The sequence below is a fragment of the Tupaia chinensis genome, unplaced genomic scaffold (genome assembly GCF_000334495.1).
Source record: "Tupaia chinensis unplaced genomic scaffold, TupChi_1.0 Scaffold000291_1, whole genome shotgun sequence".
Lineage (NCBI taxonomy): Eukaryota > Metazoa > Chordata > Mammalia > Scandentia > Tupaiidae > Tupaia > Tupaia belangeri.
The window spans coordinates 2,586,751-2,613,893 of record NW_006159776.1 but is presented as its reverse complement, the minus strand read 5'-3'; the positions used below and the strand labels follow the sequence as shown (position 1 = coordinate 2,613,893).

The 27,143-nt window shown below is 39.3% G+C and overlaps 1 protein-coding gene across 6 annotated transcripts in view; it reads right to left on the bottom strand.

Annotated features, from left to right (window-relative positions):
* Positions 1-239: 239 nt before the first annotated feature.
* The window catches only part of ZNF462 (zinc finger protein 462), a 158,659-nt gene continuing 131,755 nt past the window's right edge, over positions 240-27,143 (bottom strand). For all 6 annotated transcript variants that reach the window (XM_027772674.1, XM_027772673.1, XM_027772675.1 and 3 more), the window contains 4 exons: positions 25,459-25,682; positions 7,610-7,742; positions 2,455-2,578; positions 240-1,099 (listed from right to left, as the gene is read on the bottom strand). In XM_027772674.1, coding sequence (XP_027628475.1) covers positions 892-1,099; positions 2,455-2,578; positions 7,610-7,742; positions 25,459-25,682 — 689 coding nt within the window. In that variant the 3' untranslated portion in view covers positions 240-891. The remainder of the gene's footprint in view (positions 1,100-2,454; positions 2,579-7,609; positions 7,743-25,458; positions 25,683-27,143) is intronic.

Below are 27,143 nucleotides of genomic sequence, written 5' to 3'. Positions count from 1 at the left end.
ACAATCACCTTAAAATTAGCTCACATGAATCTACCAAATTCTAAATTATAGTTGAACACTAATAAACAGCTTACCTGGAATAAAGGATGACAATTCACAAACAGTTATCTAATAATTAAAGTCTGTTTCTTTTTTTGTTTTGTTTTTTACTAAAATAATTAAAAAAATCACAGTATTTTAAGAAATAAAACCCACGTGGGGATTTTAAGCACAATTTGTGTTCCTTTTCTTTAAAACTCTTTTTTTTTTTCTTTCTCCATTCACCATCTTGCCCAGCAGTTCTCTCTACATTTAACCACAATGACGACAGGTAGTACTGACAAATGCAGAGAATTCCCTTGGTTAAGTTTGAGGTACTAGGAAACAGGTGACTGTTTTATGCAAAGCAGTTTTTCATTTTCTGTTTTTGTTTTTTTGTTTTTTTTTTTTGTTTTTTCCCAAAGCGGCTGCAGTTAGGTCTTGAAAAAGCTTAAGGTATTAAAACTAGAAAAACGCACCAAAAGTTGTGCGTCAAAAAGTTGTTCCCCTAGGAGAAGTCTTCTACTGTCACGGAGCTTCTGTTTCCACATACTTGTCCAAGACCACCACGGAGTGCACCGTGCCCATGGGAGGTGCCTCCGTATATTCCGCAACAAATGCAACTTCCACGATGAAGATCCAGAAGGAAAGATGTAGTGATGGAAAAGGAGCCACATATTCCAACCAGTTAAATAACTTTAATTTACATACTCACTCACACAGGTACCAGTGCTTTGAAAATAGATTGTTCAGTTCTAAAAAGCAGCTTTGTTCTGTCTTCTCTTTTCTGTCCCTCCCTTCTCAGCCCAAGCCAGCCCTCCCACTTTTTCATCATGGTTCAAGTAAGGTTTGATTAAGAATATCACCAAACACTTATTCGTTTTTGGCCTCTGCGGTCTCCAGGAGAGATTTGTCGGCAGCTACTACACAGATGGCTACTGTTTCGTTCTTTAGGGAAAAGTCTAGCCCAATTGCCTCATCATCTTCTTTTTCCTCTATGGAGGGCATCTTATCATTGTCCTCCACAATCTCTTTTGGATGCATTTCTTCTCTGCTCACCTGCTTGGTATCATTCAATGCCCTAGGAAACACATTTAGGGAAGAGAAAAATGAATATATATATTATTTTTTCCAGTTAAACAAAAATGACTCGACTGTGCTTACTTCCCTCACTGTAAAAAAAAAAAAGCCTTGGGAGGGCCAGTCATAGTGGTGTAGGCAGTAGGGTGCCACTGCATGATATTTCTCACCTCCCCAATAGCCTCCATCAAAAAGAGACAGAGACTTACAGGAACGCCCTGGGTTTGGTTTCCCAGGTCAACCTGAATATACTGGCTGGCTGGAAGTCTTAGGGGGAAGGGGAGAACGTGGCATTCTCTCTTTCTCTCATGAGAGGAAAAACAAACAAACAAACGAAAAAGAAAGAAATTTACAAAAAGCTTTGGGACCTTGGGGTTTCCTTTGAACAATGCCATGAATGTATGACTAAAGTGCACATGATTCATCCTTGCTATATGTCATGCTCAGATCATGTCTTTCTGTATCTTCTTAAAGAGCTAAACAAAAGCATCCATTATTATACCACATTTTGGTTATACCAGGTTTGGTTATAGATTACCGTAACATGTCACCTTCTCTACTGGGTCATATGTAGTAACTGCAAGAATTTTCTTATGCTCAAGCTCATTAGTTGAACTCAGAAGCTTGGAGGTTGGCTATATTTATTAAGACTAAAACAACTCAAGTACTAAAGATTTATTCTAAAAAGAAATCACAGAAACAAACAAAAAGCAAAAGGGTGATGATGGAACCCATGTCTTGGGAAACTTAATTATATTCTCCAAGATCTAGGTACTTGAGATTCCAGGGGCATTTTCTCCTGAAAAGTTCAAATCCTGGGCTCTCTCTGTGTCTGGTGGATTAAGGTTGCCTCATTGAGGGGACAAGTTTATGTTCGAGGATTTTGTAAGTAATTTACAAGCATTCTCTCACCTACCTGGGAGGTGGGCAGTAGTTGCCTCTGTCCCTAAGGCATGGAAATGTTCAAGGCTACTCAGGGAATCAGCCACAAAGGCAGGAAGAGAAGCTAGGTCTTTTGACCCCGATTCACACTGTATCATAGAACGTCATGCTAATAAAAAGTAAAAAGGACATTGGCTGAAGAATACTATACTTTTGCATGTGGGCTTGAATGAGATTGACCATTCATAAAAGTGATTTTTTTTTTTCCAAATTCGACTTGTGGCTGGGTGACCATTTTAAAAAACCAACAGTGAAGGAGAAACCTGGCTCCTCAAAATTGCCTTTCTTCCTCTGGCCTGGAAATGTGGCATAGAAGTGTCTCTGTACTGCCAGGGGAACCAAAAGAGAAACCTTGATTCCCTTTCCCCGCCCTCTCACATTGGGCACAGGTGTTCTTGGAAAGGCCCAACTTACATGCCATGTCTTAGCACATGTCTTTCCCATTCAGAGCCCTGTGAAAACGCCCGTCCACAAAATTCACATGGAAAACGCTTCTCAGTGTTAATAGCAGCCCCATGGTCAGAAAATCTCATCAGCTCTGTGAAGAGAAAGCAGAAGTGTGCTGTGGGAGTAGAATAGATAAGTCAACATTCATTAGAAAAGCCCCTTCCCTACCTTCATTTGTAAAGCCATGTGGTAAAAGCAATTTCCAGATTCCTCACTCTTTCTGAAGACTTTTCCCTAAGGATATTTGTTGACTAGCTCTCAAGAACTGTTCCTGGTTCCTGTGCCTCAAACTTCTCCATTCATTTCGCACCTCCCCAATAGCCTCCATCAAAAACAATCTGGGTCTTTCAAGCCCAAAGAGCCCCTTCTGCCCATTCCATAGACATCTGAGTGTTTCTTTTCTATTTAATCTGTCTCTTCTCTGTTCCTCTGGTACTGCGCCTCAGAGTTGAGCACCTATTCATTTTCTACTTGACATGAGTCTATCTTAGATTACTAAAAAGAAGATAGGATACTGAAAGCACCATATAAGGTTATATGTAGGCTTTCTATTTGTTCCAAGGGATGTTAAAGGCTCAGGACTTGTAGTCACCTGTAATGGATATCAGAATCAACATCTCAAAGTGGATTATGAGCACTGAATTACACCTACAAGTCAAGAACCTAGCTGAATGTGAAGCTGAATAACCAGGGACAGGTCCAAAAACCATGTCCCCAGTTATTGAGGGATCCTGGCCAGTTACCTGCCATTTACTCAATGGGTAGTATTTATGAATGTGAGGATATATAGACATTTCTGGACGGATCTGTTGTAAACATCAACTATTAACTTAGTTGTTTTTGTCCTCCATGGTGCTGGGCACAGGTCAGAGCTGATAAATATGGATCGTCGGTTGGTTAATTGTTTTCAGGTCACGCCTCCTGGCAAACTCAAAGACGAGAGCTTATATGGCCTTTGTGTCATCCTGTGTCCCAAGCCCATATGTCTTTCATTATACCACGGAGGGCCAAATAATCATGTGGGTAATACACAGTAGGACCTAGACAGTTCTGCAGCCACGTTGCAAAGTGAGGGCAGCACATGGGGAAATGCTGATCATCTTTACATATCTGATTACTCTGGGCCTCCACATTTAAGATGTGACAAGAAGTCTCCTGGTTGAAAGACTCCCTCTAATAAAATCCTCCAGGATGATGTTAACAGGATGGGGGCTCTGAGAAGCCTTAATCTTCAGCACAAAAAGCGATGTGAACGGGGCCAGTTTTAACAAAAGATGAAACATTTTCTCACAAATTAAGAAGATCACCACACAAGCCATTAAAAATAATTGCACAGACTATCTTCCTTGATTCTTTTCATTGGAAATGAGACAGCACCATCTGCTCTGCGCATTAATTCCTTAGCAGGGATTATCTTGGGCAAGAAATCAACAGAATGCCTTCCTGACTCCTCCCCAACTGCATAATGAGAGGGGGGTGGGGAGGATTCTGCTTGGGTTAATTTTGATTTCTTCATGCCTGGTTTCTTCTTCTTCTTTTTTTTTTTTTTCAAATTCCTTTCGAGCTTCCTAGGCAGGACAGCAGATCATCTAGATGTGGCTCTCTCTCTCCAGCTTTCTTCTTTGGAAAGGAGGTTAGGAAAAGGGTAGCTACGAGGCTGCGAACTTCCTAAATGAGGGTGTCTGATCAAAGTCTACATTGCCAACAAGGGGACTGTTCCTGGTGCACTTGCTCCTTACCCTTAGGAAACATGAAACCAGTCATCTATTCTTTTTCAACTGCACAGGCTAAGTTTCATCCTCAAAGGAGGAGGCCACTCATTACCTGTCACACTGCAAATTGTTCTCCATCAGCCTGAGAGCTGCACTAAAGCCACCAACCGCCCTCTGCTCCTGGAAGCCAGAAGGTCTGAAAAAACACCCTAAGGGTATTGTGTGCCGCTTCGTCTTTTTGGCAAGAATACACCTAGCTGGTGGAAAATTGATTCTAGGTATTCAAAGGAGATGGGACAAAGGAGGCTGTCCTTTTAAGGACTGGCAAGGGGGAAGGGAGGATTTAGGCTTTTAATTCTCATTAACTTTACTGAAAGTTACTCATGTAAATCCCCCACTTTCTGAGAGGAATACATGCTTCTCCACCCTTAGGACTCTCCCCCGAACCTCCATGTGGTTAAAGCTCATAAATGTGGACAGTAGGCTTTTCCAGTTAAATACAGAGACCATGAAGTTCTTTGCAGTCAAACCAATCTGGTCTGGTGCCACTCTGCCCAAGAAAAGGAGGAAGCCAAGATGGAGAGGCAGGGAAATTTGCTGGGGTTCCCCACATATCTCAACTGTTATCCTTTTTCTTCTAGTTTGTTCATTTGTTTGTTTTTGGAGACACGGGGAGAAGGATAAGAAGTGGTATTTGCCTCCATAATGCTTATAACTTCTAAAATCACATGTGTTCAGTTTTAGAGATTAAAAAAATCAATATCCAATGAGGAATAATTTCTTTCCTGAAGAGGAACAGCAAGGCTACAGAGCACCATGAAGAGAAAGGAGCCTTTGTACCCTCTGTCAAAAGTCCTCTCTTAGAGAACTCTGGTAACAGTGCACAGATGTTAGAAACTCATCATGAAGACCATATTTATGAAATGATTTTTTTCCAAAGAAAAGAAAGAAAGAAAAGAAAAAAAAAAGCCATTACTTCTCAGATCACAGCCATTTTATATATGAGGAAAGGATTAATACAGTCCCTTCTAATGAAAGTAGTAACATTTTTTGGGGGTGAGAGATTTTTGCTATAGGGCATGTAAGATCTCCAGAGAGACAGAAAGAGGTGGAAAATGAGAAATCACCCCTGGGGGTGGGGTGGGGTGCGAATGGCCACGCCACAATCTCTTCTCCTCCATTCTCCTCTTGGGATTTTGGGTATGCGTTCTCACGCATCTGGCGTGAGTAAGCCACCGGGTCTGGGACTCAAACCACTTTCGACTATGCGGAAGTCCAGTGATATAACCATTACACCATCTACTTGTCCTTAAAAGTAGTAACTTTAAAAGCAATCAATCTATATGGTAAGGATATTTTGTCTATATATTTTTGGGTTGACCACAGGCATAGGGGTTTGGAAAAGCTAGCACACTCTGACTGCCAGTCCTGCTGCCTGTCTTGGTTGGGCCAAACTGAACCCCACTTTACAAACTCAAGGTCTCTTGTCCTTGCTTCAGAATGGAAGATAAAAGCAGGTCAGGAAAAAGAACAGGGAACACCTGGGAGGGAAATGGCCCACACCAAACAGGCTTCCTTAGACTTGTAGGTTGACCAAGCAGAAAAACAACAACAAAATACAATACCAACAAAACCACAAAGATTCCCCACAAAAGTGCACCTCCAAGCAAGGCTCAAAGGGCCACTGACTCCACAGATTTCAGGACCAAGTTCCCTTCAATGAACATTTTACTGCCCCAAGGGGATGGAAATGTAGTATATTCTATAAGTCATCCTGCCTTTGGAGTCAGAAGACCTAACTTAAATTCATCCTCCAGTGTCCCAACTCCTCCCTCCACCTTCAACTTCAGGCAAGCTCTTAAATTTTCTAAGGCTTTATTTCCCCATTTTTAAAATGATAATAATAGTACTTGCACTGTTGCATTCTCATTTACTAAGTGATTACTATGTTTCAGGAATTGGGCGAATGTCCTACATGTCACCTAATTTAATCTTCATGACAATCTATGGAGTCACCAGAGACCTTGAACAGTCAAAGCAATCTTGAACAAACAGAATAAACCTTGAGACACCATACTACCTGAGTTTAAAATCTACTACAAAGCTAGAGTAATCAAATACCATGCTACTGGCATAAAAACAGACATACAGACCAATGGTACAAAATAGAAAGTTCAGAAATAAATCTACAGATTTACAGTCAATTAATTTTAAATATGCCACACAGTGGAGAAAGGACAGTTTTTTCAAGAAATGGTGTTGAGACAAGAGACCATCCACATGCAGATAATGAAATTAGGCCTTAGTTTATTCCACATACAGAAGTGAGCTCAAAATGAATTAAAGACCTAAATTTAACTCCTGAAATGATAAGAACAACTAGAAGAAAACATAGGGGAATGCTCTATCACATTTGCTTGAGCTATGTTGTTTTGGATATGAACCTAAAAGCATAGGCAACAAAAGTAAAAATAGACAAATGGGATGACATCAACCTAAAAAGCTTCTGAACAGCTAAAGAAAGCAACAGAGAGAGACATCTTACAGAATGGGAAAAATATCTGCAAACCAAATACCTAATAAAGGGTTAATATCTGAACTATATAAGAAATGCAAACAACTCAACAGTAATAAAACAAATAACTGGAATAATATATCCCAAACCATACACTTTTATGTATAGCTGAAGACTTCTGTTCTCCATGTTGAACAGTATATAGAACACTAACTCTGTAATACATAAATGTATATCCACAACTAAATATACTTTTGAAAATCTTTTTATTTTGAAATAATTATAGACTCATATGACATCAAGAAAATACTACAAAAATCCCATGTAACTTTCCCCAGAATATACTGTAAGCACATGGCTGAATGAAAGCTGTGGTCTCTCTCCTTTACAAAGCAAAAACAGAGCACCATGGGTGTTAAGAGGGCCACACAGACAGACATATGGAGAAGGCTCAAATTCTTTGCAGCCTCCTTCTACAACCACGGCAGAGTATCCCCCAGTAGCAGTAATTTAAAATGAGCACTCAGCTGAAAGTTTATTCTCATTCCTCGATAGCTTTACAGTACTATCCATCTTGCTGTCTGCCTGTCCTTACTCTGAAGATTCCTTAGACACCAATTTTCCTTATTAAAAACAAATTACTGCCATATATACTTTTCAACAAACATAAATCTATAATTAGTGAGAAAATGTCTGTTTTTCTTGGAGTTTCTATAGCTGGTAATAGTTTACAAAGACATAGCCCCTGATGTGTTTCTAGAGGCAGTCTGCTCTGCTGCTTAACTAAGAAGGATCATTCCTTCTGTTACTCCTATGACAACCTCCTGCCTCCCTTCTGTCTCACCATGGATGTGCTGGATGCCATCTGGGCCTAAGAGGCCAGGAGGAAACTAACCTCTGTCTTCAGCCTTGCTGTTCATTTCCTCTTCCTTGTCCTCATCATCACTGCTGGAACTCTCCATTTTTTCCTTCATCTGTTCCAGCTGATCCAAGTTAACCCGTCCAACCAGCTCAAAGTTACGGCTTACCTGAAAAAGGTCCAAATGTATGAAAACATGATAAACCATAGACTGAATGGAGTTCTCTCTGGTGGAGGGACCCTTCCAACATCATTCCCCTCTAACTATTTTTGGGACCAGGACTAAACAGCCCAGGTACCTAAGAGGCCCCTTTCTTTAATTTGACTCTTTCAGAGATGGATCTGTCCTCTGCCCCACATTCCAGCATTTTCACTGGAACTGCCAACACTGGAACTTCATTACCAAATTTGTTGAGAAACCTGAGCTACAGAAAGCAGAAGGCCAAAGGTATCATGAAAGTGACAATATAGAATAAATGTCTAATAAATATGTTTTTTGAGGTGGATTCAAATGTGTAACTTTTATAAATAACCAGTTTCAAATACTTCTGGAGGCAAAGAGGCTCTACAAGCATTCTGGCCACTAGCAGTGATAATCCCAATCTCTTAGCCACGATCCTATCAACTGTGTGATTGTGAATTGTCCCAGCTTAAGCCAGATGACAACTATACAATTCTTGATTCTAGTTTAAATATAAGACAATATTACTATTGTTAGTATTACTGCTGTTTTTGAATTCAACTAGACTATTTATCAAGGCTGGGATTATCTGAGAAAAACCTAGATGATTAAATCCTAAGAGCTCTTAGAAACTATAAACTATAGCTGGTTTTTATTTATATAAAATGTGGTTCCAATAATGTGGGAATCCAAGCTTTCTTCAAAATACCATTCAAGGGTAACAAAAATCCATAAGTCTTTAATAATTTTCTCTATGGAGGCTCCTGGATCAATGGTAGCACAAAATTTACCTTCTTCATTAATCTACTTTCAGAACCTCTCTGGTTGCATGCCTATAATTATCAGACGGTGTAGGACTCAAGCCAATGGACAGGCATATGGACTACTCCTCTGTATAAGGTGCTGTGCTCCCCTTGTTAGGGGCCACAGGGAGGGACATACAGAGACAAAGGAGACCTGGTTCTGTCCTCTAGAGCTCTCAGTTTAAAGAGAGAAGACATACATCATTAAATTAGATTCCAAAGCAGATTTCCATAGCTGTTATAATGGAGACAGAGAGCAACAAAGGCACAGGAGAGGAAAGACAAAATTTACAAAACAATTCCAAAATATTCTCTAAGACCAGACTGGAACAAAGATTTGTTGAGCACCACCAATTCCATATGCCTGGCAGATGGGAACACCATCATCAATTGCGACAAATGTGACAAAGATACTCAGAGTATCAGGGCCAATAGATACTCCTGTGAAAAGGCTGAACACTGTCCCAACCATGTTTATAGAACACAGGTAGCATGTAAGAGGAAGAAAACAGGAAGAAAGCAAGCTCTTTGAAAGCCGGAGAAAGAATCCATTGGTCAATCAATAATAATAAGATCCATGATGTTAGTTTACTTTGAAAACAACTCAATATGAGGTTGGACAAGGTGTCTTTATCAATCCCAATGCCAAACACTCAGAGAAGGAAATGTCTTGTTTTACTCATTTAAAAAAGTCTTACAAATTAAGAGACTAAGGTGAGAGGAGGAGGAAGAGGTCAAGTTGAAAATCTTCACATCTCTTTATTCCCTTCTAGGTTTATAGCCATGATCTAGATCACCAAAAGAATTTTGCTTATAGTATCTTCCTCAGTAGGGATTTATGTACAATGTCTCATTCCTAGAGACTTAAATGAATTTTCATTTATTTATTTTTAAGTCATAGAACAAAAAGGGACAGCACAAACAGCATGAACTCTGAAATCAGACGAATCTGAGTTCAAGTGCAGGGTTTGTCACTTAAGCACTAGACCATTTGTAAGTCACTCAATATATGTCTTCAATGACCTCATTTAGAAAAGGAGGTCAGTCAGGATAGCACCTGAAACACAATAGTCCACAAAAATGTAATTTCCCTCCCCTTTCTGGGAATGTGGGCCTTTTCCAATTTCAGCTCTTGTAAATGCTTATAATAAGCCTTGTAAACGCATATCTACAAAGTTATGTTTGGCCACAAAGTCTGCATTTTAACTAAATAGAATTTTTGACAAATATTTGAATGTAAGTTTCCTGACTTGCTAGTTTCTCATGAAAAGAAGGCAAGGTCTCAATTTGCCGAATTTTGATGTGCTTGGAGAAAACGATTTTTAAATGACAAGTACTTAAAAGATAGTCTTTCCTGAACCACTATCTTCCTCATGTCCCTCCTTTAGAAATCAGGGTATTTATTTAGTAAACACCCATAAATGACATGAGGGGTAGAAAGCTGCCAGGAAATCAAAATAATAAAACCTGGAAAAGTGGGCCATAGTGGTTAAGGTGCCATAGTGGTTAAGGTGGCTGAACTCCTGGGCATGTGTACCTAAGTGCCCAAAATCGTGAAAGGACAAATGGAGAAGGGATTGTGGCATGACCATGCCCCATGGAGGATGATTTCTCTTCCCTTTCTTTCTCCACTCAGCACATGTACCTTGTGGTAAAATAAAAAACCAAAACGAAGCAAAGCAAAAATAAGGATAAGAATCCTCAAACAAGAAACTTAAAACAACTTCCTTATTTTAGTTATTCGTATTATCACTCATGCATTTATCCATTAATTCAACAAGAACTCCCCAGTGTCTTATAGTGTGTCAGGCTCTGGGGTCCATATTAGTGCCCTGTTTCTCAAGGAGCTCACAGTGACAGAAAGAGATTGTCAACAAACCAAGTGTTAGTTTGTTTTCCTCCTTCTGGGTATTTTTGAGGACTGTATTTGTCCATTTCCCCATCACCATCATCCTTTCACTGGAAAACTGTTAACATTTTGGATTCTGCAAAGTGTTGAAATAGTACATGACATTTTCACAGTATGAACTTCATTTTGGGTTAGCCCGGGATTTATTCCTCCTGAAGAGTTTTAAAACCTTTCCTAGGGAATTTTAAGATTTCAAAGTAAAATCTAAGTTTTGTGCTATGTAATTAGAATATTTCAAAATAAGAGTGTTTATAGTGTTGGACTATAATTACAAATTGAATATTCCTTTTTTAAAGTCCTTAGGACTGGGGCCTGCAGGTGGCATGGTGGTTAAAGTGCTGGACTCCCACATGGCTGACTGCAGTTTGGGTCCTGGACCATTGGCTTGAAAATCACATGGGTAAATATGCATGTATGCCCAAAATCTTGAGAAGAGAACGGAGAAGGGATTGTAGCATGGTCCTCTGGGGAGGGGGAATAGTGGTGATTTCTCACTTGCCCTCTCACTATCCTGCTCATGTCTCACATGCCCCAAGGCAAAACAAAAACAAGAATAAGAAACAAAAACAAAAGCAAACAAACACAAGGATTGGGACAAGAAGTGTTTTAGATTTTGGATTGTTTCACACTTTGAAATATTGGAGGTGATGCCCAACTCCATGCATGAAATTCATATATGTTTCATACACTCCTTACATACATAGCCTGAAAGTAATTCTATATGATCATGTTGTATTGCAGTATTTTAAAAGTGATCTATGACATGAGGTGTGTTATTTTCCACTCGTGAATCACGTGGGCACCAAAACGTCAGATTTTGGAGCATTTTGGATTTTGGACTAGGGATGTTCCCCAAATCAACCATCCATACACACACACACACACACATTTTTTTGGGGGGAAAGGGGAAGAGGTTTTTGCTATAGGGCACACGCACTTGCCAGAAAGACAGAGAGAGAGAGACAGAAATTTGAAATCACCCACCAGTGGGGATGGCCACACTGCAATTCCTTCTCCTCCATTGTCCTCTCAGGATCTTGGGCATGCATGCACATGTGCCCGGTGTGAGTTTAAGCCACCGGGTCCAGGACTCAAACCACAGACTACACGGGAGTCCAGCAAAGTAACCATTACTCCATCTGCTGGTCCTGAAGCCATCTATACATTAATCCTAATATAAAAGGAATACGTTGGACCAGTAGGTGACGTGGTGGTTAAGGTGCTGGACACTCCCATATAGCCGACCAGGGTTCAAGTCCTGAATCAGGTGGCTTGCTTTCTCACTTCCTCTCTCTCACTCTCACCCTCTGTCTCTCTCTGGTCAAATTAAAAAATAAATGAATGGATAAATAAAATAAAATAATTATATATAAAAAAAGGGAATGCGTTTTCCTGGATTTTTGATTCCATCATCTTCACCTCTTACCTATATTATTGTTACCCTACTCTCCCTTGTTAAATGTCTCAGTGTCCACTCTTGCCCTTTCTTGTATCTATTTGCCAGTGTGGTAAAAATGATCTTTAAACATTTTAAGTCTCTCCAAGCCAGTCTCTGCTTGCTTTGCAGATAAAACCCAAATTTCTTCCTGTGGGTTACATGGCTGGATATCATCTTATTATGGGTATCATCTTCCCTAGGCTCCTTGTGGGTTCTTCCACCCTGAATTTATTAAGGTTCTTAGAATAAGCCATGCTCTTAAATTTGTGCCCCTGCACATGCCATTTCATGTCTGAAACTCTCAAATCTATCCCTGAACAGGCTGACTGCTCAGTCTTCTAGCGCAGCCTGTGTCACTTGACCTGGGAGACCTTCCCTAAACTCTTCCCATGTTAAAATATCCTTGCTCTATACTCCCCATTGAGAATACACCTCACTTAGTAACTGACTGTCGAGAGCCTCCTTTCCTCCACTGAACTGCACCCTCCATGAGGGCAGACTCCGGGTATCTGGCTCACAACTGAATCTCCACTGACCAGCAGTGTCTAGGTCAGAGCAGGCACTTCCTTAGCTTCTTCCTGCCTATGAGACATCTTCATTTTAATGTAACATAGTTTCCTTTCACATAAACATTCAAAAAGAAAATTTGGTGGGACCAGCAGTTCGCGTAATGGCTATGTCACTGGACTCCCACGTAGTTGACCGCAGTTCGTGTCCCAGACCTGGTGGCTTAAACTCACGCCAGGCGCATGTGCGTGCGTGCCCAAGATCCCAAGAGGAGAATGGAGGAGAAGGGATTGCAGCATGGCCATCCCCTCTGGGGGTTGATTTCTCACTTTCTATCTCTCTGTCTCTGTCTGGAGAGTGAACGTGCCCTATAGCGAAAACCTCTCCAAAAGAAAAAAAAAAAAAGAAAGAAAGAAAACTTGGAAAATAGAAAAAAAATCACATTTGAAGTCCAACTATCTATATACATTAATTGTTAACAAGTTATTTTCATATTCCTGTTTTCTATCCATAGATTATTTACATTGCTATAATTATAACACACAAGTGTGTTTCCTACTTTTTATGCCTGGCCTAGTATACATATAACTTTCTAAATAAATATAATTTTTTTTTGAGAGGTTTTCACCATAGGGCGTGTGTGCTTGCCAGACAGAGAGAGAGACACATAGAGACAGAAAGCGAGAAATCACCCCCCAGGGGCGATGGTCACACTGCAATCCCTTCTCCTCTCGGGATCTTGGGCACGCACGCACACGCGCCCAGTGTGAGCTCTAAGCCACCGGGTCCGGGACGCGAACCGCGGTCGACTACGTAGGAGTCCAGCGACATAGCCATTACGCTAACTGCTGGTTCCCTGAAATAAATATAATTTTTAAGCACTACGTAACATTTCATCAAGTGCAATATTATGGTTTTCTTTTTGGCTATTTCCATATGAATTTCTTTATTTTTGGCTTTTCACTCTTTAAAATGAAGCAATAAAATTTATTATTGCTTTGTCTTCCTTTCACATTTAGTTTTAGTTTCATGGGTTAAATATCCAGATAGGAAATTTCAGTGAAGGGGTATGAACTGTATTAAAGTTCCAATACATTTCTCAGTTGGCTTCAGAAATCAGCATACTATTTTCTGGACCTGGAGATTGGTAAGTAGCTGACTAACTTCGTGACAGTAAGGAGGACATATTGAGAGAAACTCACTTTTTCTCTGGAGATGAGAGTGATTTATTACCCTGTTTTCTCAAAAGGCCCCCAACTAGAAGACAAAGAGCATGGCTAAGAGATTGAGATTTAGTATCTACTCCTTGCAGGTTTTTGTAAGCAAAAGAAGCTATATATGTGTTCTTGTAGGGTGGATTGTTCAAATACACAATTGCTCAGACTGTAAAACTCTACGCAAATCCTTAACTCCTGTGAAAGTTATTTGCCCCACTAACCCAAAATCCCCGGAAAAGACCAGCAATTCAAAATGTGGTGAAGTCAGCTGTCCAATAAGAACAGGAGATGAGGTTCCAGCCACCAGCAAGTGTTTTCCCCCTTAAGACTGAAGTGAGGACATTGAGGAAACCCTTAAGCTTTCCCTAATACTAAGCTTAATGTTCAAGCTTCACGACTTTGTTTTTCTATTTGTTGGTTTTAATCATCCAGTAAAATGATTTAGGTATCTTCTTAACATCTACTTCCGTATTTTTGGTTTATTCTAAGAGAAGAATTACTACATGGTTTACAAATGATTACCAAGGTGAACATGCATTTTTGTACTGTTCTAGGGTGGCAAACCCAGTCCTATAGGAAGGACTGTTGTAAACATGCCTGTTAATGACAGAATGAAACTGGATAGCCTCGTGTTCAGATTACAATGCAAGAATCAAGTAGAGTAATTGTGAAGAATAAAGTCCACTTAATGTTTTCAAATTTATGATCCTGTGGGTTCCCCCTCCAACTTACTTATCATCTGTACCTCTAAAAAGAGACACCCATTCAGAATGGTCGTATAACCTAATATTGAAACATTAATGTTAAAAAGAAAAGCCAAATTGACTTGCTATTTCCTGAAAAAGTGACACCAGAGGAGTTGAAAAACATTGGCCTGCCTCTTTTATCAGTAATACTCATTAGTCATAAACTGAGAATGTGCAGTTTCAGAGATTTTGAAAGACTTATAACACAAGCTGGTAAACTTTTTCTGTAAAGAGCTAGATAAGTATGGGACCAGCAGATAGCATAATGGATATGTCACTGGACTCTCATGTAGTCGACCACAGTTAGAGTCCCAGACCCAGTGGCTTAAACTCACGCTGGGTGTGTGTGTGCGTGCATGCCCAAGATCCCAAGAGGAGAATAGAGGAGAAGGGATTGCGGTGTGGCTATCCCCCCAGGGGGTGATTTCTCGCTTTCTGTCTCTCTGTCTTTCTGGCAAGTGTATGCGCCCTATAGCAAAAACCTCTCAAGAAGAAAAAAAAAAGAAAAAAAAGAAAAAGCTAGATAAGTACATATTTTTAGACTTTCTGAACCATATATTCTGTCACAACTACCTAATTGCTATCGAGGCTCTACATGAGCAATAAACAATATGTAAATGGATGAGCATGGTTACATCCCAATAAACCTTTATGGAAAATGAAATCTCGATTTCACATAGTTTTATATCATAAAACATCATTCTTTTTTTTCCTGACCACTTAAAAATAACAAATAATTCTTTGATAGGAGGTTAAACAGAACAATGGTGTGCTGGACCTGGTTCATGGCTCATAATCAGCCAACCCCTAACTTGAACTATCAAGTTTGTACTTAGCTAATCCTCTTTACCCACCTTCGAAAATTAGAACAAAAATAAGAGTCAGAAATCAATGCAAAAAAGATTTTGAAAAGCATTATTGCTACTATTTCCTACAAAGGTGTAGGTTAAAAAAAAAAATCCTGGATTCTCTAATAAGAGCACTTTAAATTCTTGTAAAAACTTCAAAGAATGTTTAAAGTTCATCTACATTAGGGGCCAGCAGGTGGCGTGGTGGTTAAGGGCGCTGGACTCCCATATGGCCAACTCGGAATGAGGCCTGGACCTGGAGGCCTGCTTTCTCACTCTCTCTCTCTCTCTCTCTCTCTCTCTCTCTCTCTCCCTCTCTAGACAAATTAAAATAAATAAAGTTATATAAAAAAAGTTCATCTACATGGTCAAAATGGCAGTATTTCCTTCTTTTATGACTAAATAATATTCCACTTGGGTGTGTTGTGTGTATTTCATCATCTTTATTTAATCATTGATCAGTGGACACAAGTTATTTCCATGTCTTGGCTACTGTGAATAATGCTGTTACAAACATGGAGAATGCAGTATTTCCTTCAGATACTGATTTCATTTTAAAACATTTTTTAAGAATTATTTCATTTCATTTATCAAAACTACTTTTTTTTTTCATGGCTACAGGGCACATAAAAAAAGAGAGAGAGAGAGAGACAGGAAGAGGAAGTGAAAAACCAAGCCACTAGGTCCAGGACCCAAACACTGGTTGGCCTTGTGGGGTCCAGTGCCTTAACAGTTAGTACAAAGAATTCATAATACTGCCATAATATTTGCATTCTGTAAATTAAATTTGCTTGTTAATGAGAGGATAAAACTGGACATTTTCTGTTTCAATATTTATCAAATATCTATAATGTGCTAAGAATGCAACCAGTACCTTTTACCCTAACCATTTATGAAGTTATGTGCTATCTCCTGTATTTACAGATGAAGAAATCAGAACACAAAAACAAGTAAGTGATAAAGCTAGGATTTGGACTTACATCTTCAGATAGTTCAAGGTTTTCCCATTATAATGCAAATCATCTGTAGAAATGCAAAATTACAAAAATATATAAAAACCACCCTGGTTATATGGCTGATTACAAGAAAGAGAAAAATGTACTGGCAATAATGTCCTGTTGCAAAATCGGACTGAATAGTGCAATAGCATCATTTAAGACTTTTTCTTCAAAATAAAAACCTTCCTGAGAAGAGTAAGAATAAAGGATGACAAAGTACCCGAAGGATATGGAACATAGTAGTCATGGAAAATATCTGTATTCTATAATCACTGAGTCAGAATCAAAAAGCATATTTCTGCTAGATCTAACTTAGCAAAAACCTAGACAAAATCAACTCATTTGGCTCAGGATAACGCGGGACACAAGTATTCAAGGAAGACAGGTGAAAGGCATTAAAATCTCAGGGCCAGCCCTGTAGCCTAGTGGTTAAGAATGCTCGATTCCCACATGGACAACTGCAGTTCAAATCCTGCCCCAGAGACTTGAAAAAAATACCTGGCACATGTGCATACACATTCCAAATCACAGTAAGAAGGAGAAATGAAGGAGAAGGGATTGTGGCAGTGACTACAACCTATTGGGTGCTTTGTCCTTTTCCTTTCTCTCTGCCTCTTCTCTGACAAGTCCATGCACCCCCTGGCTATTAAAAAAAAATAAGTCTGAGAGTTTTGCTGTTGGCCACTTGACTAGTTGCTCATCTCTGGACCCAAAATACAGAGGCAAAGATGCTGATGGATGATATCACATTTGTTTCTTAGGACAAGCAGGATACTTACAATTTCATAAATGAAAAGTGATACCATTCAGTGATTTATTTAGCACACTGTTACTGAGTCTTTTTTGTATGCTGGGGACTATGTTCTATTTTTAGAAGAAAGATAAATATGTGCCTTAAGAGAGGAAGAAGGAAAGTCCTACAGAACTCTGGAAGGAAGATCAATGAATTCTGACCAGAGGGTTTAGTAGATATTTTCAAAGGTTACGGGTAAAGTAGATCTTCAAAGTTCTACTTGAGAAATACTGTCTAAGGTTTGCTTGGGTACATCCTTCTGAAACATGGTCACGTCTCTTCCCTCATCTCCTTCTGGTTTCTCTGTCTTCCAAAACACATGAAAGACACAGATCTATGGTTGACAAATCAAGAAGCAAAACTAGAATAAGGGAAAGCAGAGATGAAAGAATGTATTCTTCTGGAGAAACCTTCAGTTTGCAGAAATCTGTGAGTTGATAAAGCTAAAAAACTGCTGATATTTAGTTCAAAAGTGAAACACAATAGGGCCGGCAGGTGGCATGGTGGTTGAAGGCACTGGATTCCCACATGGCTGACCACAGTTTGAGTCTCAGACCTGGCGGCTTGCTTTCTCACTTTCCCTTTATCTCTCTCTGTCTCTGTCAAATTAAAAAATAATAATAACAAATTGAATTAAATAAATAAGTAATTAAAAAACAAAAACAAAACACACAACCTAAAAGTGAAACACAATCTAAAAACTGTGGCCAAAGCTGTGTTGTGTAATTTGGAGTTGAGGGAGATTGTTCTTGTATTTGTTCTCACCTCTTTTTTTGGAAACAAGCATGGTATGTGACGTTTTTGCTACTGCGTATTTCACTGGGTTTTGAAAGCTGAGCAATTTTATTGGAATAACTAAAATGTTGGTGATTCCTTCTGAGCTTAATGTTCTGCTGCTTCCTCCAAACTGGCAAAAAGTAAGAGAGATGAGTTTCTTAGAGTTCAGCTGCCTGAGGCGCCATTTGTATAAAAAATTAAAAACATTTCAAAGTAAATTCAATTAGTGAATGTGTATTGCCTGAATAGACTATCCTTCTAAATTTAATATACCAAACATGACAATTTTACGAGCAAACCAAGTTAGAGATAATATATTTTATGTTCCTTAAACTAGCAAAGAGACTTCTGAACCATAAAGAACACTAACAAGGTACTACATATACTTAAACTTTCTTAAAAAGAAAATAAAAAAAAGTATGTGTGTTTTTCAGATGTGAGAACTGCAGGTTTGGGTGTTTTTCATGACTACAAAGTTCCTTGAAATGTTAAGTCTTCATCTTTCACCAACGCTACTAATAGATGGCATTACTGGGAACCAGCAGTTAGTGTAATGGCTATGTTGCTGGGCTCCCACGTAGTTGACTGCGGTTCACATCCCGGACCCGGTGGCTTAAAACTCGCTTTCTGTCTCTGTGTCTCTCTCTGTCTGTCTGGCAAGCGCACACGCCCTATAGCAAAAACCTCTCAAAAAAAAAAAAAAAAAAGATGGCATTACTGTTACGCATTTCCTTGCATGTTTGTGAGTGAGTGTTTCTGTATATGAAAGAGAGAAAGAAAAGGACAAAGTGTAAGAAAGGAGAGGGAGGGAGAAGAATGCAAGAATGAAAGAGAAAATAGAATAGTCAGCCATCTAAAGGACCTTGTGGGGGAAAAAAAAAGACAGGGAGTTGAAGGATGAAAAATAAAATGTCAAATAACCCGAACTGTTTACTTTAGATCCCGAGAGATTACAAGTGATTCCTTGCTTACTGGTACAGAGGTGAAGGTCTGGGAGGACAAGATGCAGTTTGTCACCTACAAAATGAGGGTTCTGATTGTGATCCCCTCTCTACTGAACCCTGGCTTCTGAGGATAAACACGGCAACCCAAATCAAGTGCACTTGAGATTTTGGTTCTTAAATGGAATGATATATTTGACTTCAAGAACCCTTCCTGCTGTTACTGGTAGTTGGTCCTGTTCATGAACTATATAGTCTGAGATCTTTAAAAATATTCCAGAGGTTTACAACCTTTGTAGGCAGAATTCAGCAGCCTTGTTTGGAATGTCCATTTCTGTTTAATGAAATCCTTTGCCTGAAAATATACCCTATAGTATCTTTTTTTTTTCCTTTTATGAGGAAATTTTTGCCACAGGGCATGTGTGTTCCTTGGAGAGACAGAAAGAAAGTGAGAAATTACCTCCCAGACGGGATGGCCATGACGCAATCCCTTCTCCTCCATTCCCCTCTCAGGATTTTGGGCATGCATGCACACATGTCCAACATGAGTTTTAAGCTGCCATGTCTAGGACTTGAACTGTGGTCAAACTACGTGGGAGTCTAGCAACATAACCAATACACCATCGGCTGTTCCCCATTCTATAGTATCTTATAGGTTCTTTTCTAGATTCTCTTCATGACACAAACTCACTTAAAGTTATTCATGAAAAAATATAGTAAGAAATGAATCAAGACATAGTCTTACTGGAAAACCAAACAAAAAAACCCTAGAAAGCACCAGCTCAGAACCAATTGCTAAATCTTGCCTTTTTGACACATTAAACATTAATCTGGATCTTGAGTATCTTGTTCATCTATCCGTACTCAGGATCAACTTTATTGAAGACTCACTATGTGTTGGGTTCTGAGAAACTTACATGTGTTTTAGGTATTGGGTTATAATTTACTTAAGTTAAAAGTTATCTTTTTAAAAGAGTTCAACGATTTTTAGTAAATTTACACATTTGTGCAACCCTAACCACAATCTAGTTTAAGAACATTTTCATCACTCTGAGAAGTTCCCTCATATCCTTTGTAATTTTCCTTGCTCCCAATTTTTAGCCCCAGGCAACATCTGAGCAGCTTTGTCTCTATAATTTTTTTCATTTCTAGACTTTTAATATAAACAGAATTATATACAGCATATGGTCTTCTGTATCTGGCTAATGTCCATTTTTTTTTTGGGGGGGGAGAGGTTTTTTGCTATAGGGCACGTGTGCTCACCAGAAGGACAGAGAGAGATAGAAAGCGAGAAATCACCCCCTGGGAGGATGGCCACACCGCAATCCATTTTCCTCCTTTCTCTTCTCAGGATCTTGAGCACGCATGCACACGTGCCCAGTGTGATTTTAAGCCACCAGGTCCGCGACTTGAACTGCGGTTGACTACATGGGAGTCCAGCCACATAACCATTACGCCAATTGCTGGTCCCGCTTATGTCCATTTAATACATTGCTTTGGAGCTTCATTCATGTTGTTAATGTATTGGTAGCTCATTTCTTTGTATTGGTGAGTAGTATTTCATTGTATGGGTATACACATTTTGTTTATCCATCCCTAGCATTTGAGAGTAGCATTGCTGGGTCAGATGATAAATGTACGTTTAACTTTTTTTTTTTTGAGAGGTTTTTGCTATAGGGCATGTGCGCTTGCCAGACAGACAGAGACAGAGAGACAGAAAGCGAGAAATCATCCCCCAGGGGGGATGACCACGCCGCAATCCCTTCTCCTCCATTCTCCTCTCGGGATCTTGGGCACGCACGCACACGTGACCCGCGTGAGTTTTAAGCCACCAGGTCTGGGACACGAGCCGCGGTCGACTACGTGGGAGTCCACTGACATAGCCATTACGCTAACTGCTGGTCCCAATGTACATTTAACTTTTAAGCAAACTACCAAACTGCTACAAGTGGGTATGCCATTTTACATTCCAACCAGTAATGTTTCCAGTTTTTACATATCCTTGCCAACACTTTAGTACTATCAAAATTTGTGCTTCTCTTGTCACTTGTGTTGAGCACCTCTTCATATCATTTGTATATCCTCTTAAAACTGTCTACTCAAAACTTTAGGACATTTTTAATTGAACTGCTTGTCTTCTTATTGAGTTCTTTATATTTTTTGGTTAAAGTCTTCTGTTAGGGACCATCTGATGGCATAATAGTTGTTGCTGGACTCCCACATGACTGACTGTGGTTTGAATCACGGACTTGGTGGCTTGAAAGTCATGCTGTGCAAGTGTGTGTGCATGCCCAGAATCCCAAGAGGAGAATGGAGGAGAAGGGATTGCGGCCTGGCCATCACCCCAAGGGATGATTTCTCGCTTTCTGTCTCTCCAGTGAGCACACACGCATTATAGCAAAAGTCTCTCTTAACAACAATAGTCTGCTGTTAGATAATTACTTTGCAAATATTTGCTTCCAAACTGTGACTTGCCTTTTCATTTCCTTAATGATGTTTTCTGAAGAAAACTTAATTTTGATGACATGTAATTTATTAAAGTTTTTCTCTTAAAGTCCATAGCCTTTGTGTCATATATGGGAATCATTTCTCTAATGTAATGTCACACCATTTCCTACTATTCTTCTAGAAGTTTTAGTGCACACATTTACGTTTATCATCTATTTGCATTTTTGTGTATAGAGTAATATGGGGGACCAGGGTCAAATTTGCATCTGTAAATCCAATAGCTCCAGCTTCAATTTTGAAAAACCATACTTTCTCAATTACCTTGATACCTTTAATAAAAACCAGTTTGGCACATATATGGAGGTCTGTTTCTAGACTTTTTCTTCTGAACCATTGAGCTATGTATCTATCCTTAAGCCAATATCACATGTTCTAAACTACCCAAGTTTACAGAAGTTAACAGGAAGTTTTAAAACCACAAAGAGTAAGGCTTCCAACTTTGCCCTTTTTTCCATACTGCTTAGACTATCGTAGGCTATATGCATTTCCTTAAAAATTTTCAGATCAGCTTGACAATTTCTACCCTTCCCCCCTTACAAAAGAGTAAACTGAGATTTCAATAGAGATTATGTTGAATCTGTAGATCAATTTGGGAAGAATCACCAATATTGAGTCTTCTAGTCCATAGATTTGGTATATATTGCATTAACTTAGTCCTCTTATTTCTCTCAGCAATACTTTGTCATTTTCAGTGTACAATTCTCATGGTTCTAATGTTAAATTTACTCTTAATCATTTGTTCTTTTTGATGCTACTGAATATGAAATTGACCATTTAAAATTTTATTTATAGATGGTTTATTAATATTATAGTCTAAAGATATATAACTGGTTTTCATATAAAATATTTCCATATATTTTCATTTTACAGCTTGTAATTTTGGTAAACTCTGTAATACTGTAAGCTTTTTTATAGATTCTACAGGACTTTCTACCTACAAAGACCACATTGTCTATGAATATGGTTATATTTCTTTCTGTCCAATTTTCATGACTTTAATTTCTTTCATCTTAACTGTCCTTGACTTTTGTATATGAATTGTCAGCAAACTTCTCTTAAGTACACCAACCCCCCCACACCTCTCTCATGAATGCTAAAATCAGACTTTTGTATATCTTTCACCCTGATGAATAATCACTTTAGCTAGTACATAATGCCAGTGCCTACCAGTCTAAACTTCAGTTTCAATAGCATTGTCATCTTTATTTGCAAAATAGTGTTTGGCCCGTTATTTTAATAATTCTAACTGCATTTTACACTTATAATTTAGGGGGAGAAAGGGAGCAGAAAATAGAGTAGGAAATGCTATCAGTAATAAGCACAAGTCACATAAACATTAATAACAATTCAGATGAAGATGAAAATCATGAGGCGTGGGCCAGCAGGTGGTGTGGTAGTTAAGGCACTGAATTCCCACATGGCCCACTGTAGTTCAAGACCTGGACCTGGCAGCTTATTTTCTTACTTTCTCTCTTTCCTGAGCACATATGCCCTGTAGCAAATTAATAATAATAATATACAATTAAATAATTCTTTAAGAAAAAGTTAAAATCATTAGGTGTACCGAAAGCAGCAATTCTTCAGCCTCAGTTAGGTGCTCATGGGCCTTACTAAGCGGTCAACCATGGGAAATAAAAGTTCAAGAACATAATAATATGGCACAGTGAAAACATAACATCAAAGACGATGTCTTACATGGAAGATACTATTGGTGATTTTATAATATACTAGATGTCTTTGAAAACATAACTATCTTTACGATATGTACAATTATTTTTCTATTTAAGCACGAGTCAATCGACACATAGTCTGAGAAACATCTTGGGTCTCAAAATAGGGGAAATTCAAGGACTTCATTGACTCTTAGAAAACTTCTGAGAAAGTAAAACGACTCTCATTTATAAATCAGAAAACAGACCTAGAAATTTAAGTAAATTTGCTAAAGTATGTTCCTTGTGGAGAGTAGATGAAAACCAGGTCTTCTTGGCTCCAAAAGCTCGACACTGGGCCCTTACCTACCTGACCCACCCATATCTCTGACCCATATCCCGAAGCCTCAGCCTTCCTCTCACTGCTCAGGAAGCTGTGTGGCTCCATGTCTGCTATGCTTACAACCCTTCACTGGATTCCCTACTGGTATACAAGCTACTGTGCAACAACTTGGCAAGAATTTATCCTCCTGATTTGTTTGCTCTGTTCCAAATCATCAGCCTGAAGGTCTGAATCCTATATGGAATGCAGTCGAGGTGGCTGCATAAATAGATACATGTGAGTAAATATAGAAAACTTGGTTTGAAATAGATGAGTGATTTTCCTTTGAGTTTCAGGAACAAATGCCTAGGAAGTTTGAATAAGAAAGGATATTAAAGTTTTTAAGTGAGGTATTTCAGGCTTTTCCTTTCTGCTTTCACTTTGTGGGTAAGCACATTGGAAAATGAATGCATTCCGAAGCAGGAAGGTTACTATAAAACCATTAAACTGTGGACAGGTGAGATACAGTTCACTCAGCCTTTTCTTTTCTTTTTGGGAGAGGTTTTTTGTTATAGGGCGTCTGTGCTCGCCAGAAAGAGAGAGAGAGAGACAGAAAGCGAGAAATCACCCCCCAAGGGGGATGGTCACGCCGCAATCCCTTCTCTTCCGTTCTCCTCTCAGGATCTTGGACACACACGCACACGCCAGCATGAGTTTAAGCCACCAGGTCCAGGACTCGAACTGCGGTCAACTACATGGGAGTCCAGTGACATAGTGATCATGCTAACTGCTGGTCCCTCAGCCTTCTCTTTCAACTACCACCAAAAACACCTCTAACCCTTAGACACATGTAATCAGGCCAAAAATCTTTGTAAATTGGGTTCATAAGGCTAGGAAAAAAAAAAAGAGTCGTTATTTCCACTGATGAGGATACAGAGCAAGGAAAAAGGAAATAATATCAAAAGTGCCTTTCATTGTGTCTTAAGTAAACACACAATAGATATTCTGGTCTTGGTTTCATTAAACAAATACTAATCATAGTTCCTGCTATACTCAGAAATTACTTCTGAAACCAGAAATAATTGTCTCAGTATATGATGTGCCAAAGAAGTCCTGTGCGGAGTGAAGAAGCTATCAGCAAACCCTTGGAAAACAATTTTTTTTTTCTACAAACCCTCTATTTTATGTTCTGTCCTAACCTTTTATTAATTTTCCTCCCTAAATAAAACATTTTTTACAATCTTTATAATATTTAGACCTACATTGTGATGCATACAAAAATCTTTATAGTTAGCAATCTACTGGAAACAACCACCATGACTAAGAGACAAACATCACAGAAATCTATCAGATAGAATAGGGGCCAGCAACTATGGACCCACAGACTGCTGCTTGTTTTTGTAAATAGAGTTTTATTGGAACATAGCTATGTCCATTCATTTATGTACTGTCTAGGATTGTTTTCTTGCTACAATGGCAGAGTTAACTACTACTGAAACCAGATGGCCTCAAAGCCTAAAATATTTATTATCTGGCCCTTGTTAGAAAGTTTGCCAGTCTTTGGGATAATACAAATAAAATACTATAGAAAAATACTTTTGTTATTAGTATCTTGTTTTAAAAAAACTTTTTAAAACAAAAAGATAACTTTTTTTAAAACAAGATACCATATTTTGTGTATAATTGCAGTAATATAAAACAAAAGAAAAGAGGACACCGCATAGAAAAGAAACCAAAAATGTTAAGCAGTTAAGTCTGGGTTGTGGAATTGTGAGAGATTACCTTCTTTCCACCTATGTTTTATAACATTCTGAAGTGATTTTTACCTTTTTTTTAAAAAAAGAATTATTTAATTTTCATTTATTATTACTATTACTATTTTTTTAAAATTTGCTATAGGGCACTTGTGCGAGAGAGAGAGAGAGAGAGAGAAGCAAGTTGTCAGGTTTGGGACTTGAACCACACCCAGTCGTATGGGAGTCCAGCACCTTAACCACCATGACACCTGCTGGCCCCTACCTTTCTTTTATAATAGAAAACTAACCAACCTTTACTTTAAAAATGATCTTACTGATAGTTCATGTCTGTCTTGAACACAGTGGGTGTGGCTAAATTCAGCTCTGTCCCACCCTCATGTCTGTCTTGAACACAGTGGGTGTGGCTAAATTCAGCTCCATCCCACCCTTTCCCCCTCCCCAACCCTGCCACACAGGGGCAAGGATAGAGGCAGGAAGTGCTGGGCAAGTACCTTATGCTCATCCCGAAGGTGGCTGTCCAGTTCCTCTGTGTGCTTGGTCTCGTAGTAGCAGAGCTGGCATTTGTAAGGTTTCAGTTCATTGTGCTTTTCTATGTGTTGCTGGAGGCTCTCGTCACTGGAGCAGGTGAAGGTACACTTATCACAGCGGAACACTACTCCCTGCAAGTATTTTGACAGTTTGGAACGGCACACTTCAATGGGGACAACTCGCTCTTCTGTGGAAACAAATTGAATGGAAAGATGGGAATTTTAACTGATGGTAAGCAGATGTTCTTTCTATGGGATATAAGAGAAAACTTACCCATTCAATTTCCCTACTTCTCATGGGTCTGGGTCCTTGAACTGCACACACATACACAGCACCCTTCCCACAGACCCTAGGATGACATATTCCTCTGGTACAAATTGGTGTTTTAAGACCCAAAGTGCTATATACTTAATGCCCAGAATGACTTAGAAATAGAAGTGGGACAGGCTGAAAGGAGCCCAGTAATTCCTAAATGGAGGTGATTAAGGCAGGGGGAAGAGCAGAAGTGCTGCCTTTTTTTTAAATCAACATGTGACTTTAGGGAAAATGTAAGTGACATTAACCTGGCACCTGTGTGTCACCAGTGTGCTGACTCCTCCCTACCAACTGCTTTATGAGGCTGGAGTGACTTTCACTTTGACAAATAAGTAAAATGAGGAACAGAGTCTTTAAGTAACTTTCAAGGTCTCAGACACTGTACTTGGCAATGTGGAGAAGTGAATTCAGGTCTGCCTAATTGAAATCCTTCAGTTCCATTCTGTTTCCCTTTACCAAGATGTTCTCAAGGAGACTCTTCCCTTGTCCTAAAACCAAAGGAATCTCTAATCTAACACCAAATCTGCAAACAAAGGAACCTGTATGCTTTCATGCACCAAAACGCCAATCCAACTCTGAAGAGCTCACAAATGAAATGGCAGCAGGCGACACTCAGGGGGAGGTGGGGTCGCACGGGAGACCTGGAGGATTTGTGCATTTCAGACAATCTGTAATCTGATTGTTGGAAGGGAAAAAATAAAAGCGAGAGAGGATTTGGGTGCTTTTCCTGTTAACGTACCAAATGCTGTGGGGCTGGAAATGCATGTGCTTGTTTACTTTGCACTCTCTCACCCTTGTGTTTAACTGCTCAAATTAAATTTCACACCAGTCTGCCCAGAGTATCGGCGCTCGCGCCAGATATCCATAACTGGGATAAAATTAAAATCTGTGCTATTTATGCAAGAATCAAATATAGCGTGTGTTTTCACGCTGTGCCTGGATTGCAGAAGACTCCGAAAGTTTACAAATGGACGCACACAACATATACTTATATTATTTAGAAACAGCAATGTATTATTAAGTCAAGAAAGCATGATTTACTCCCAGAGTTGCTGAGCAGCAACGATCCCAGAGTATCAGGGTTTTGTGCACTGATGCGATTCACTCCTCTAGTCCTTCTTTGGTTGTTGACCTGTGTTTGGTCCCGGGGGAACTTCTCCCACCCAACGTCAGGCCTTAGTCTCAACCACAGCATCCCAACTGCAGGGCAGTCACTGCCTTGGGAGTTCTTGAATGAAGCGATTAATTGGACAGCAAAATGCTGGGCAGGGTAAGCGTGGAAGGTGTTGTCTGCAACATACTCCCTGTAGCTCTAATGCATGTTATTTTCCCT